This window comes from Pongo abelii, chromosome 8, assembly GCF_028885655.2.
Source record: "Pongo abelii isolate AG06213 chromosome 8, NHGRI_mPonAbe1-v2.0_pri, whole genome shotgun sequence".
Lineage (NCBI taxonomy): Eukaryota > Metazoa > Chordata > Mammalia > Primates > Hominidae > Pongo > Pongo abelii.
Window position 1 is genome coordinate 56411979 of NC_071993.2, and position 14235 is coordinate 56426213.

General features: G+C 37.7%; 1 protein-coding gene across 7 annotated transcripts in view; it reads right to left on the reverse strand.

The window, feature by feature from the left end:
- The window catches only part of PARG (poly(ADP-ribose) glycohydrolase), a 122414-nt gene that overhangs the window by 19467 nt on the left and 88712 nt on the right, over nt 1–14235 (reverse strand). For all 7 annotated transcript variants that reach the window (XM_063727225.1, XM_054521832.2, XM_054521830.2 and 4 more), the window contains 2 exon segments: nt 5858–5936; nt 4262–4370 (listed from right to left, as the gene is read on the reverse strand). In XM_063727225.1, coding sequence (XP_063583295.1) covers nt 4262–4370; nt 5858–5936 — 188 coding nt within the window.

A 14235-nucleotide genomic window follows, 5' to 3' on the forward strand; every position in this document is an offset into this window, starting at 1 on the left:
TGTTTGGATTAGTTTCTGATTAAGTTGCCAATGACATTTAACAAAATCATTTACTGCTTTTTCCTTTTTCAGTGAAAGAATTAAAAAACTAATTCCTTGTTAAAATAACACATTTTTTGGAATATATCAGTGAATAAAAGAACACACATTTATCAGATGCCTTCCCATGTGCCAGGCCCTGAACTAGGTGCTTTCTCAAAGTTAGTCCATGTGTTGATAGGCTCTATTACACTTGAGGTATTTCCTTGTCTCACTGGTGGGGAACCCTCAAATTTCCTTGAAAAACTATATCAAACAGAAAAACATATTGAGAAAAGCATTTAACAGGTACCTTGCTCACAGCAGAAGTTTATGATCACAAAACAAGAGTGATTCAGGCATAAGTATGTAGGAGACTATTCCAAAAGCAGAAATATTCTCAATGATTTAAGTTTGAACCATAAAAAGTCTAGAAGGTCAGACCTAGTTATAGTAGTCTCTATGTGGAGGATTTACATTTTTAAAAAATGATTTGGCTGGGCGCAGTGCCTCACGCCTGTAATTCCAGCACTTTGGGAGGCCGAAGCGTGCAGATCACCTGAGGTTGGGAGTTCGAGATAAGCCTGACCAACATGGAGAAACCTCGTCTCTATTAAAAATACAAAAATAGCCGGGAGTAGTGGTGCATGCCTGTAATCCCAGCTACTCGGGAGGCTGAGGCAGGAGAATCGCTTGAACCCGGGAGGTGGAGGTTGCAATGAGCCGAGATCATGCCATTGCACTCCAGCCTGGGCAACAAGAGTGAAACTCTGTCTCAAAAAAAAAAAAAAAGATTTGAAGTCAGGGGAGCCTGGATTTGAGCCCTGGTTTGGTCAGTGGCCAGCTATGTGACCTGGCTTGCGACAAATTACTCAACTTCCTAAGAAGTGAACTCACTGTCTCTAAATGAGAGAGAAGAAAAATAGTTATGACTCCCTGAGTGGTTAGGACTAAATTAGACACTGCATTTAAAGCACTAAGTAGAATGCCTCATAGAGAGTAAGCAATCATTTAACGGCAATAATTACTTTTACTATTGTTATCTGTATAATTTGAAAAAAAAATTCCACCTGCATTTGACTGAAAAGAATCTTTTATGAATTATAAATTAGACTTTATTGCATATTGACATGAATAATTGCAGGTTGAAAATGAATGTAGAACTGCATCACTATACATCAAAAATTAACCCATCTGCTTCATATGGCTTCATCTGTCCCAAACTTGATTTGACACTCAATTTACTAGGCTTTATTGAGCACTTGAAGAACATTTAGGAAATATATAACATTTTGTGACATATTGAGTGACTTAAGATAATGTACTTATGTAACTTCTAAAATATTTACCTCAAAAACCTAAATTAACATTGTCTAAGAAGTTATTTAGGCCAGGCGTGGTGGCTCACGCCTGTAATCCCAGCATTTTGGGAGGCCAAGCTGGGCAGATCACCTGAGGTCAGGAGTTTGAGACAAACTGGCCAACATGATGAAACTCCATCTCCATTAAAAATACAAAAATTAGCCTAGTGTGGTGGTGCATGCCTCTGGTCCCAGCTACTTGGGGAGGCTGAGGCAGGAGAATCACTTGTACCCAGGAGGCGGAGGTTGCAGTGAACTGAGACCACGCCATTGCACTCCAGCCAGGGCAACGAGTGAAATTCTGTCTCAAAAAAAAAAAAAAAAAAGTTATTTAATTATCAGTCAAGTCATTTAACAAAATATTTTTGAGACACTTCCATAAGGCAGTGTGACTGACTGCTGCCAACTCCTAATGAAATAAAACTCCTGTTGCCAGGTTACTTAAAGACTTATTCTTTGTATAAAATGCCCCTCATTAAGACTCTATATTCTATAAATAAATGTTCTTCCATGTTGCCAATATTTACAACTAACAACCTATTCACACATATCTTTTAAATTTCTGGTGTCTTTGAGGATGGGCAAACTGAAGGTTGGTGATACACAAGTAAGTGCAGAGAGAATCAACTGGACCTGGCAATTTTAAAAAAGACTTATGCCCAAAGTTACCTTCTTAAAAGATCATAGTTGAGGATAACTTCTAAAAGTGAATGATCCAGTTCTCATAGAAAAGTATATGTGGGAGTATAGAGTTCATTCATAAAATAGGGAAGTTTGTATTAATGTATTAACTGTGGCTAAACACATTTTGGTTCTACTTTCCTTTTCCATATTTCTCTCCAACAACCTACTGCTTATATAAATGTCCTCTTGACCATGTGACAAATTCACATATACATGTTTAGGTAAGTAGCACCTCATGAAAATTTAAAGATAAATCTTATTCTACTCGATATGCTCTATCCTAAAAACATCATGGTACTGGGGACAACTGCTTTAAGGCAAGAGTTTGGAACATTGAAAATAGGCTTACATTTAAAATGTATCCAATTACTAGTAAAAGATACTTTTCAGGCAGGGCGTTGTGGCTCATGCCTATAATCCCAGCACTTTGGGAGGCCGACGGGGAGGAGATCGCTTGAGCCCAGGAGTTTGAAATTGGCCTGGGCAATATGGTGAAACCCAGTGTATCTAAAAAAGAAAAATTAGCCGGGTGTGATGGTGCACACCTGTACTCCTAGCTACTCAGGAGGCTGAGCCCAGAGAGGTTGAGAGTCTGCAGTGAGCTGTGATCGCGCATGCCACTGCACTCCAGCCTAGGCAACAAAGACCCTGCTTCAAAAAAAAAAAAACAAAAAAAATCTTCAGTACAGGCAAATCTCTGACTTTCAGAGTCAGGTAGGAGAGAACTTTAGAACTGTTGATACACTAAAGGCCAGTCTTTCTGGATAGCTTTTCTGAAGGATTACTTTTTATTTTCATTTTTAAATAAATGATATCTGTTATGTAAGTTGAACTTTAAAAAATAGTGCATTATTCTTCAAACATTTTATAAAATTTGAGAACTCTAAACATTAAAATAATTTTAAAAATTATACATACGAGAACATGTTCAACAATAAATTAGATTCTCCCAAATAGATCAGGATATAAGATACTTAATTATGTTCAAAATATCTACTAAGTTGTAAGTGTAGTAAAAGTCTGTCTAGATCACTGTTATTATTCTCAGAAGTCTGTATAGGAACTGGCACACCATGTATAGCCATGTAAAACCACAAGCCTCATTATCCTAATAATCTCATAACCAAATCCTACTCATGGCAGTGAAAGAATGATTTTCAGAATTGGGTCAGTCTTCTTGGCTGTGTGAATAATTTGTGGAACTAAAGAAAATCTCTAGGCTGGGCACAGTGGCTCACGCCTGTAATCCCAACACTTTGGGAGACTGTAGCGGGCAGGATCGCCTGAGGTCAGGAGTTCGAGACCAGCCTGGCCAACATGGTGAAACACCATCTCTACTAAAAATATAAAAATTAGCTGGGCGTGGTGGCAGGCACTTGTAATCTCAGTTACTTGGAAGGCTGAGGCAGGAGAATCGCTTGAACCTGGGAGGCGGAGGTTGCAGTGAGCCAAGATCATGCCATTGCACTCCAACCTGGGCCACAAAAGCAAAACTCCATCTCAAAAAAAAAAAGAAAAAGAAAAAAAAGAAAATCTCTGCTGAGTGAATAATTTGAGGAACTAAAGAAAATCTCTGCTGTTTTGGGAAGGCCCAAAATCCAGAGAACAGAATCAGCTCTCTACTGTGTAACAGAGTTTATTTATTATGGTTGCCAATACTGAAAATTTGAACAACAGGTATGGCTCATTTTTATACTTTTGTAATAAAAAAGAAAAAAAATGAATATAGTAGGCAGCACTAAGTATTACAGAAAATAATAGATACCATCATAAATCTTACCTAAAATAGAACAACATTTGATTTGGCTTTTTCAGTTTTTCTGTTTTAACCCTGATAGCATACTTTGTAGAGAAAATGTCATTACGCAGGTCTGAGAAAAAAATTTTCAGAGCTCATTTGTTTCTACAATGGTTTTACAATGATAATGTTCCATAGCAGCTAAGGTACTTGATGAGATAAATGCATGTGTGGGGTTTAAAACTAAGCAACAGCCTATCTGGCAACCTTAGCTTTGAATCAAACAATTACAAAATGGAAAGTACATCTTGTACAAGCTGACAGAGCCATTAAATCAGGAGAGCTGTGGGCAGACATACTGACACTGCAAGAATTACCAGAAAGCATTAATTTCAGCATTAATAAAATGAAAGTAAATAGATGACAGCTGCCAGATGAACTAAGAAATAAGGTTACTGGCCTTGTTCAGCTCGCGTCTCATTTTCTCAGGCACAAACTGATCGAGGTAGCGTCTGAAGTGAAGAGCATCGATGGCAACGATCTCAGTGCAGCGCCGCTGCCAGTCGTCCCTGGGACAGGATGGAAAGGGGAGAAAAGATAAGGAACAGGTAGTCGCTCAAATAAAATCCTCTCAGGGGTCAGGTTGCCAAGACTTTAGCTGTGTTAAAATATTAAAAACAAACCAGTGTCTGCAGGTCTGAGCAAAAGGAAAGGAAAGGAAACACCCTTTATTTTTAGATTGAGGCACATACAGTGTGCACTGTCAGGCATTAAAAAGTAAAATGAAAAATTACCCAGAGACAACATAATGACATAGTGTAAACAAGTAAATCATTTATAGTAAGTCTCAGAGGTTAAAGGATTTGGGGGCAAACAAAAGGAATCTAGTTCTTTGTTTTCCTCTAATACTAAGGACATGGCACTTGCATCCTGACAAAAGCTCATTCCTCCTTTGCTTTGAGACATCTGCTTTAAATCACTGGGGTTGTAACATCACTATATACTGTCCAGAAAAAAAAATCCTAAGAAGTATTACAAAAATGTGAAATAATTCAGTGCAGCATTCTACCTACTGTGCTCAATTGCTGACTGTGAGAAACTATTTTTAAAATAACAAAGACATCAAAGCAGACAATACCATGTTGCCTGTGGAAATAGAAAGGACTGGTTGAGATGATAATTTTGGAAACATGTAAAATCCCAAATATTTAATCTCTTTATAAACTTGCATATATTGCTGTGCCAAGCAACTTTTCAAACTGAAAACCAACAATAGAAATCTTCATGCTGGTTTGTAAATAATTATCAGGAATAAACATCTACATAGATGTTTGTTGCAACCATATATTTTAAACAAAATAGAAAGAAAGCAGAGGATGGACTTGAGACATTATGAGGAATAAATTTGCGGCACGTGGGCAAGAGCCGATTCTTTCTGCCACAATGGTTTTCTCATCAAATAACAAACAAAACAAAACAAAAAACCCCACAAGCTTTCAGGTAGCATTTCTGCAAAATTTTTTCTCTGGTTAACTAGAAGTAAGAATGTCAAAGTAGAAGACTATATTTCAAGAAGACACAGGAGACAGGAGCAGCAAAGCACACCGCAGGTTCTGCCATCAACTGGTTTGTGGCATTAGGTCAACTGTCGCAACATAGGTTTCCTCCACCTAATTTCACAGAAAAATTAAAGATAACTTAATAAGTTGGTCAAAGGCTTTAAGCTCTAATTAGAACCTATTCTACTCAGATTTAAACATGGAATTTAACCTCCACGGTTTCTGATTGTAGCTCAGAGGTAAAGAACTGTAGAGAATTCTGTCCCTCTTTGTCTTTGCTTTAGACTTTTGGTTTTATCTTCTCTGTTCTTCCCTTTGGTACAAGAAGATGGTAATAGTGTTTTCAATGCCAATGAACCTGTAATGCTGACTTCTTTTCTTTTTTCTTTTTAAGTTCACTTGCTGAAATACAAGTAGACGGAATGAGAGTGTGTGAGGGTCAGGCCCAAATTCCTTTGCTTTTAGCCATGAAATACTGAAGGCAGAAACAGACTCACCTTTCACTCCCATCTTCGTGGCTCCGGGACCAACGATATGTCTCAGCATAGCCTGTGTATTCACTGTACTGCTCAGTACCTGAAACAAACAATCTGTCACTATTAACTTCACACTTAATGGCAAAAACATTCCACCTATCATAACATGGCAAGAATCACTTCTGTTTAGCACTGTACTGAAGGTCTCTCCAGCCAGTGCAGTAAGGCAAGAAAATAAACAAAAAGGCATACAGAATGTAAAAACATAAGTCAAACTGTCCCTATTTGTAGATATCATGATTGTTTACATAGCAAATCCTAAGGAATCACTGAACTAAAGAGAGAGGCCAGGCGCAGTGGCTCATGCCTGTAATCCCAGAGGCGGGTGGATTACCTAAATTCAGAAGTTCAAGACCAGCCTGGCCAACATGGTGAAACCCCACCTCTGCTAAAAATGTAAAAATTAGCCAGGCGTGGTGGTATGTGCCTTTAATCCCAGCTACTGGGGGGCTGAGGCAGGAGAACTGCTTGAACCTGGGAGGCAGAGGTTGCAGTGAACCGAGAGCGTGCCACTGCACTCCAGCGTGGGAGACAGAGCAAGATTCAGTCTCAAAAGAAAAAAAAGAAAAGAAAAGAAAGCAGAAATTAAAATAAAGAAAGAGCACATAAGTAAACTTAGATCAGGGGTATGTCTGTATACTAGCAACAAACAATGGGAAAATAAACATTTTTTAAAAATCCATTACCCATAATGTCAAAAAACATAAAATACCTAGGAGTAAATATAACAACAAAGAAGACACTACTGGCCAGGCGCAGTGGCTCACGCCTATAATCCTAGCGCTTTCGGAGTCCGAGGCTGGTGGATCACCTGAGGTCAGAAGTTCGAGACCAGCCTGGCCAACACGGTGAAGCTCTGTCTCTAATAAAAATACAAAAATTAGCTGGGCATTGTGGCGTGTGCCTGTAATCCCAGCTACTCAGGAGCCTGAGGCAGGAGAATCGCTTGAACCCGGGAGGCACAGGTTGCAGTGAGCGGAGATTGTGTCACTTCACTCCAGCCTGGGCCACAGAGCAAGACTCCATCTCAAAAAAAAAAAAAAGACACTAGAAAAAAAAGAAAACTTAAATAGAGACCTGGGAGGCGGAGGTTGCATTGAACTGAGATCACGCCACTGCTCTCCAGCCTGGGTGACAGAGCAAGACTCCATCTCAAAAAAAAAAAACAAAAAAAACCAAAAAACAAAAAACGAACAAACAGTGAAAAAACACCTTCAGGAAAATGTTTAGACAAGACTGGAGAAAAAATATTTGCAAATCAAATATCTGACAAAGGACTTGTGTTCAGATACGTGACGAACTCCTACATGTCTATAGTAAAAACACAACCCAATTTAGAAAAATGGACAGAAGACCTGAATATAAACTTCACACAGGAAGATATACAACTGGCTAACAACCACATAAAATACTGCTCAACATTATTAGTCATCAGAGAAATGCAAATAAAAAAAATCACAGTCAGAAACCACCATACACTCAAAAGAAAGGCTAAAATACAAAAGAATAAAAAAGAATGACAACACTAAATGTTGACAAGGATGGAAAACAAGTGGAAATCTCATTATATATTGCTGGTAGAACATAAATTGGTGTAATAATTTTGGAAAAGAGTTTGGCAATCCCTTGTAAAATTAAACATACACATATCCTTTGACCTACAACTTCCATTCCTAGATATCTACTAAACAAATACTGAAAATGTGTGCTCACAAAAACTGCAAAGAACAATGTTCATAGCAGGTTTCCTTACAATAGATTTGTATCAGTCATTGCTCAACTGGAGAAATGGAACCAGGAGGACATATATATGAAGAGATTTATCGCCAAAAATTGGCCTACACAATTGTGGAGCTGACTAGTCAGGTCCAAAGGGTGCACTGGAACTCTCAGGCATGGGTGAAGTGGCAGTGCACAGAATGAATTTCTTCTTCAGAGAAGCCTCAGCTCTGCTCTTAAGGCCTTCCACCCAACTGAATCAGGCCCACCCAGATTATCGCTTATTTAATGCAAATTGTATTGAATATGGCTAAGCATAGTGGTTCATGCCTGTAATCCCAGCACTCTGGGAGGCCGAGGTGGGGAGATCACTTGAGGTCAGTAGTTTGAGACCAGCCTAGCCAACATGGTGAAACCCTGTCCCTACTAAAAATACAAAAATTAGCTGAACATGGTGGTAGGCACCTGTAATCCCAGCTACTTGGGAGGCAGAGGCAGGGGCATCACTTGAACCCAGGAGGCAGAGGTTGCAGTGAGCCAAGGTCACATCACTGCACTCCAGCCTGGGCAACAGAGTGAGACTTTGTCTCAAAGGAAAAAAAAATGCTTATTGAATGCAATGAGATTAACTCCTTTACTTGTAGACTTTGATCACATTCATAAAATACTTTCACAGCAATACCCGAATTAGTGTTTGACAGAATAACTGGGGGCTGTAGCCTAGCTAAGTAGACATTAAAAAAAAAGACTATCACAAAACTAAAGGTGGAAACAATCCAACTATTGATAAAAAATTAACAAAACATTGGCCACAATCACACAAAGGAATACTCCTTAGTAATAAAAGGGACAGAACCACTGACGCATTAAAAAACATAGATAGATCTCACATTATGCTAAGCAAAAGAAGCAAGATACAGAAGTGTGTATGACATATATTTACATGACATTCTAAAAAAAAGAAAAAAGTAATTTATAATGAAAAGAATAAAAATTACGGTTGTTTCTGGGGTTGGGGACTGACCAGAAAAGGGCTCAAGGGAATTTTCTGAGGTGATAGACGTGTTTTTTTTTATGTCTTGATAGGGGTGTGGGATATAAAAGCATATCTATTTGCCAAAACTCACCACATTATCCACTTAACATTGTATACTTCAATGTGTGTAAATTTTACTTCAAAAATAAAAGAATGTAAACAAATAATGAACTCTATTTAACAGGTTTACTTTTTGCAGTGGCATGGTTCAGAAGTTCTGAAATCACCTTTTGTATATATTAGGCTTAAACAAATGAGAAAAATTGAAGATATTGGGAGCCACATTCTTCGTTGTTGGGGAAGAGAGTCCCAATTATGGAAAGGGGGAAAGACTACAATATAGGCTGTGATGCTGGTTAAGAATGGGAGGTATCAATATAAATTCACAGTTGTGTGTGTGTGTGTGTGTGTGTGTGTGTGTGTAACATATATGTTCTAGTTCAAATCTTGGCTTCCAAAAACTAACTAAAATCCAGGACCACCTGCAGAAATGGCTGATTCCAGAGCTGGTACAGGGAATATACAAGATGAGCCTACAACATCTTTTTGTGCTAAAAAGATGGAGATGCTCAAAGAAGAAAGTGCATTAAAGAATGATGGGCACATGTCAAAGGCACACAACAGTTAACTTGAAGGCATTCCCACTGATGGAATATGGGACAATTTAGCACCAAACAGATAACAGCAATGGATCATAATCCACTGAATACAGTAAGAATGCAAGTGTCTATACTTGCATATATATTAATAAATAATAAATATTAATAAATAAGTATACACAAATAAGGAAAAAATGAAAATCCTTACTTATAGTAGAATGCCAACTACTAAATGTAAAAAGAATGGGAGTTTGAAAAATTAGCAATGACTGCTAAAATTAGTAGGTGAAGGTTTGATAAGGACAAGATGTTTACAGTTTCAAAGTATATAAAATATATAGCGATACATTAATTACAGAATAAAAAAGAATAACCTGACAGTGGAGGAACCTGGTCGACCCAACTTGACCAAGTCATTACACTGGTGTCACAAATATTGGGACAAACTGCTATCACATGTCTCCTCAAAAGATATACTAAATAGAACACAGTATCACTTCAGTGGGATTCCTACCAAAATGAATAACCTGAACCTAATTAGGAAGAAGCAGTGGGCAAACACAAGAAGGACAATCTACAAAATAACTAGCCTATCCACTTTAGAAATACCAAAGTGAACAAACACAAGGAAAGGCTGAGAAATGGTTCCAGTTTAAAGAATACCAAGGTGTGAGCCTGGACTAACTGAAGACTGGAAAGAAAGCTACAAAGGTCATAACTGGAATAACAAAATTATATTATAATGTAGATTAACTAACAGTACTGTATCAAATTAAATTTCCTGATTTTGATAACTAACTGTGCTGTGCTGATGTAAGACAGTGTCCTAGTTGTTAGGAAATATACAACAAAGTATTTAGGGATAAAAGGGCACAGTATCTCCAATATATTCCTAAACAATTCAAGAAAAGAAAATAGAGAAAATGATGAAGTAGATGGGACAAAAATGTAAACTGGTGAATCTGAGTAAAGAGTATATGGAAATTCCATGTATTATTCTTAAAACTTTTCTGTGAATCTGAGTAAAGACTATATGGAAATTCCATGTATTATACTTGCAACTATTCTGTAAGTCTGAAATTTCATATATATACACATAAAAACACGTAATATAAGGCCGGGCGGGGTGGCTCATGCCTGTAATCCCAGCACTTTGGGAGGTCGAGGTGGACGGATCACAAGGTCAAGAGATCGAGACCATCATGGCCAACGTGGTGAAACCCCATCTCTACTAAAAATACAAAAATTAGCTGGGCGTGGTGGCATGTACCTGTAGTCCCAGCTATTCAGGAGGCTGAGGCAGGAGACTCACTTGAACCTGGAGGGTGGAGGTTGCAGTAAGCCGAGATTGCGCCACTGCACTCCAGCCTGGTGACAGAGCGAGACTCCGTCTCAAAACAAACAAACAGAAAAACACACAATAAAAACCACGTAATATAAATAAAGCTATGAAAATACTCTATTTTCATATATGATTAAAAATTTCCAGAATCAAAAGTTCCAAGATTTAAACTCAATACTACAGTTTCCAGTCTATTATTTAATATACTGCTTCTAAAAATAATTTGTATTTTAATTATTAGACATTTATCTAGAATTTTGGACAAGATATTCATGCTAAAAATCAAGAAAATAACTAGAAAATTTATGTTATTTCTTTTATGAAGCATTCCTTGACACCATAAGTAGGGTTGATTGTTCTTCCTCCATGCTCCCAAGGTACTTTGCACATAACATTGGTAGAGCACTTAACATATTGAATTGTAATCTGAAAATCAATTGCATTTCCACATAGTAGCAATGAATAATTAAAAACAGAAATTTAAAAAACTTACAACAGCAACAAAATTATGAAATACTTATGGATAAATCTGACAAAACGGGGAAGAATTATACAGTGAAAACTATAAAATACTAATATAAAATACTAATGAGTAAAACTGACATGAATAAACAGAGACATATATCCTAGACGTGTCAAAGACAAAACATTGTTAAGATGTCAATTCCGAGGTGGGCGGATCACCTGAGGTCGGGAGTTTAAGAGCAGCCTGACCAACATGGAGAAACCCCATCTCTACTAAAAATACAAAATTAGCCGGGCATGGTGGCACATGCCTGTAATCCCAGCTACTAGGGAGGCTAAGGCAGGAGAATCGCTTGAACCCGGGAGGCAGAGGTTGCAGTAAGCTGAGATCGCGCCATTGCACTCCATCCTGGGCAACAAGAGTGAAACTCCGTCTCAAAAAAAAAGTCAATTCTCCCCAAACAGATCTACAGATAACCAAACCTCACTGGACATCATTTCATCATCTGAAATTCAGGGTTCTTAATAATTCTTATTTTGTTTACATCATAGAATTCCTTGGGAAACTAAATAAGACAAGTAAAAAATTCATTCAAACCCACAAAGCCATCAGTATTGGTGTCATTAGAAATACATTTTTTAAGGGGGTAGAGAAACCACAGATATGTGATTCTATTTACTCGGGGGTGAAAAGCAACCTGGTCTACTTGCCTGATAGGAACCAAGAGAGCAAGGACCACTCCTTCTTTTCTGTTTTCTGCCTAGCGGTAGACTAGCCTCGTTTTTCCTGTTCATAAAAAGACAAACTGCCTATTCTGATCTGTTAACTCGGAAAACAAATACTTGTTCTGTCTTTTTAAAAGAAAGTGGCTGAAAAATATAAAATATCAATTATCATGTCTCTACTTCATGTTAATATAGTTTCAGTGTTCTTCTCTGAGAGGAACAACTTCATGGGAAATAAAAAATACACATACAAACACTTTTGTACTAAACAAGTTAAACCCTGGGTTTTCTAAGTAGACACCTTTTAACATGCCAACTGTCTCCTTCGAAAAAACTGAATGCCTTTAACTTGTTTAAAATTTAAATTAATGAACTATGATGAAAATATAAAGGTAAACTGGTAACAGCTACTGAGACAGAAGACTGAATGACCTTTGTGATAGTTCTCACTAGGGATGGGCCTTTAAGACTTCATAGTCAAAGACCTTCACTTCAGGAAAAAACTAGAAGGAATCCATTAAAATCTTATGAAGAGTTCATGACCTCTTTATGATTTTTTAGATTTAGTAGTAAGAAACATGGTTATTTTCCCTTATTAGGAATAAGAGTTTGTAATGATCATGGGAAAAAACATTCGGAGATTAAAAAAAATTCTACTTACCAATGGACTGTTCCCTTGGAAAGCAGGTTTATATAAACACCATTTTACCCAAATTTTATTAGCATCATTCAAACAGTAGTGATTATGCAGTAAATAGAAAATTCTTGCTTTTAATTCTAATGATTATTAAAAACTTAGAAAAGACAAGCATAAAAATGTTTAATTTCCAAACATTTTTGGAAAACTCCAACTGAATTTGGACCTTTCCCAATGAGCTGGTGTCTTTGACAGGCACCTCTAGTACTGTAACTCTAGAAGACGTCACCAGTACTATAAGCAATGGTGTCTACTTGTTATCATATCTATCAGCTCTGCTGACATTCGGAAAAGATGTAAAGATTTGTGATGTCTGGGATAATCTGATTCACTAGAGGCAGGTTTTACGTTAAATACAGGAATACTCTGCCCAGTAGGTTTCATGTCTAGGCACCTGGTTTATGTGATCACCAAACAGAAGCAGAAAAACAACTCTCAGAAAACTTAACACCCTTTAGTATTGAAACTATTTTCTGGATGTTGTACAGAAACAAATAAGAGAAGACAAAAAAAAAAGAAAAAATGGGAAGATTGGAATTTTAACTCTTTCCCTCTATCTATACTTACTGAAAGGTTTTTAACTCATGGCTGCCCCAGGCAGGATCGCAACAAACAGAGGGATAACACTGTCTGTATAAAAGTATTTGCCTGTTTGCATGACCTGTTTCATATTCTTTTAAAATAATGATATCAACCAGATGTCCCACAATGATGATAAATTTAATTTATTTCCAATTTCTCAAACTCTTCTACAGATTCAGGCAGCACAGTCACAGCCATTAGCTCACTGAGCTGGATGCATCATTGAAGGAACGGAATTGATCAGGCAGATAGATTGCAGTGCATGGCTAAGAGTCTCCTAAGGAGGGAGATGGCAGAAATCCAGACATCAAATAGATGATGAAATGGCCATTTCCATTAAGGTAACATCACATCACAGATATTAATTAGGAGGCACTATAATAAAGTTAAGTGGATGTGGGGGAAAATGCTGAGTTAAAAGTCACCCAATATGTCCTTAGCCTGAGGTAATTACAGATCTGAAGGTGAGTCATGGATCTGCAATTTTCCATTCATTTTACAATAGCTGCAGGAACGTTTAGAGATTACATAAAAGGAGATTTAGAATCCTTTTTTAGACTGGGGACAAATTATCTTTAAAAAAGAAAATATTGTTATGTTTTCCTTTTAACATTCCTGTTTTATTCCCAAGGAAAATGACATCCTTTATTTACATTAACATTAATGGAGGATGACAACGTACTGACTACTTTCTTCTTCTTTTTTTTTGTTTCTTTTTTTTAAGACGGAGTCTCGCTCTGTCACTCAGGCTGGAGTGCAGTGGCGCAATCCCAGCTCACTGCAAGCTCCGCCTCCTGGGTTCACGCCATTCTCCTGCCTCAGCCTCCCAAGTAGCTGGGACTACAGGCGCCTACCACCAGGCCCAGCTAATTTTTTTTGTATTTTCAGTAGAGACGGGGTTTCACCACGTTAGCCAGGATGGTCTCAATCTCCTGAGCTCATGATCCATCTGCCTCAGCCTCCCAAAGTGCTGAGATTACAGGCGTGAGCCACTGCACCCAGCTAGAATAACAATCTTTTAAAGTATTATTTGATGTACGTAAACGATGAAGACAGTCATATTCCAAACCTGCAGAACTTCCCTACAATAGTATGAGACCAATAGCCAAAGTGCTGGTTACTCAACAATAGGTTTATGCAAGTTTTTTTGTTCTGTAATTCCTTGCAATCTTA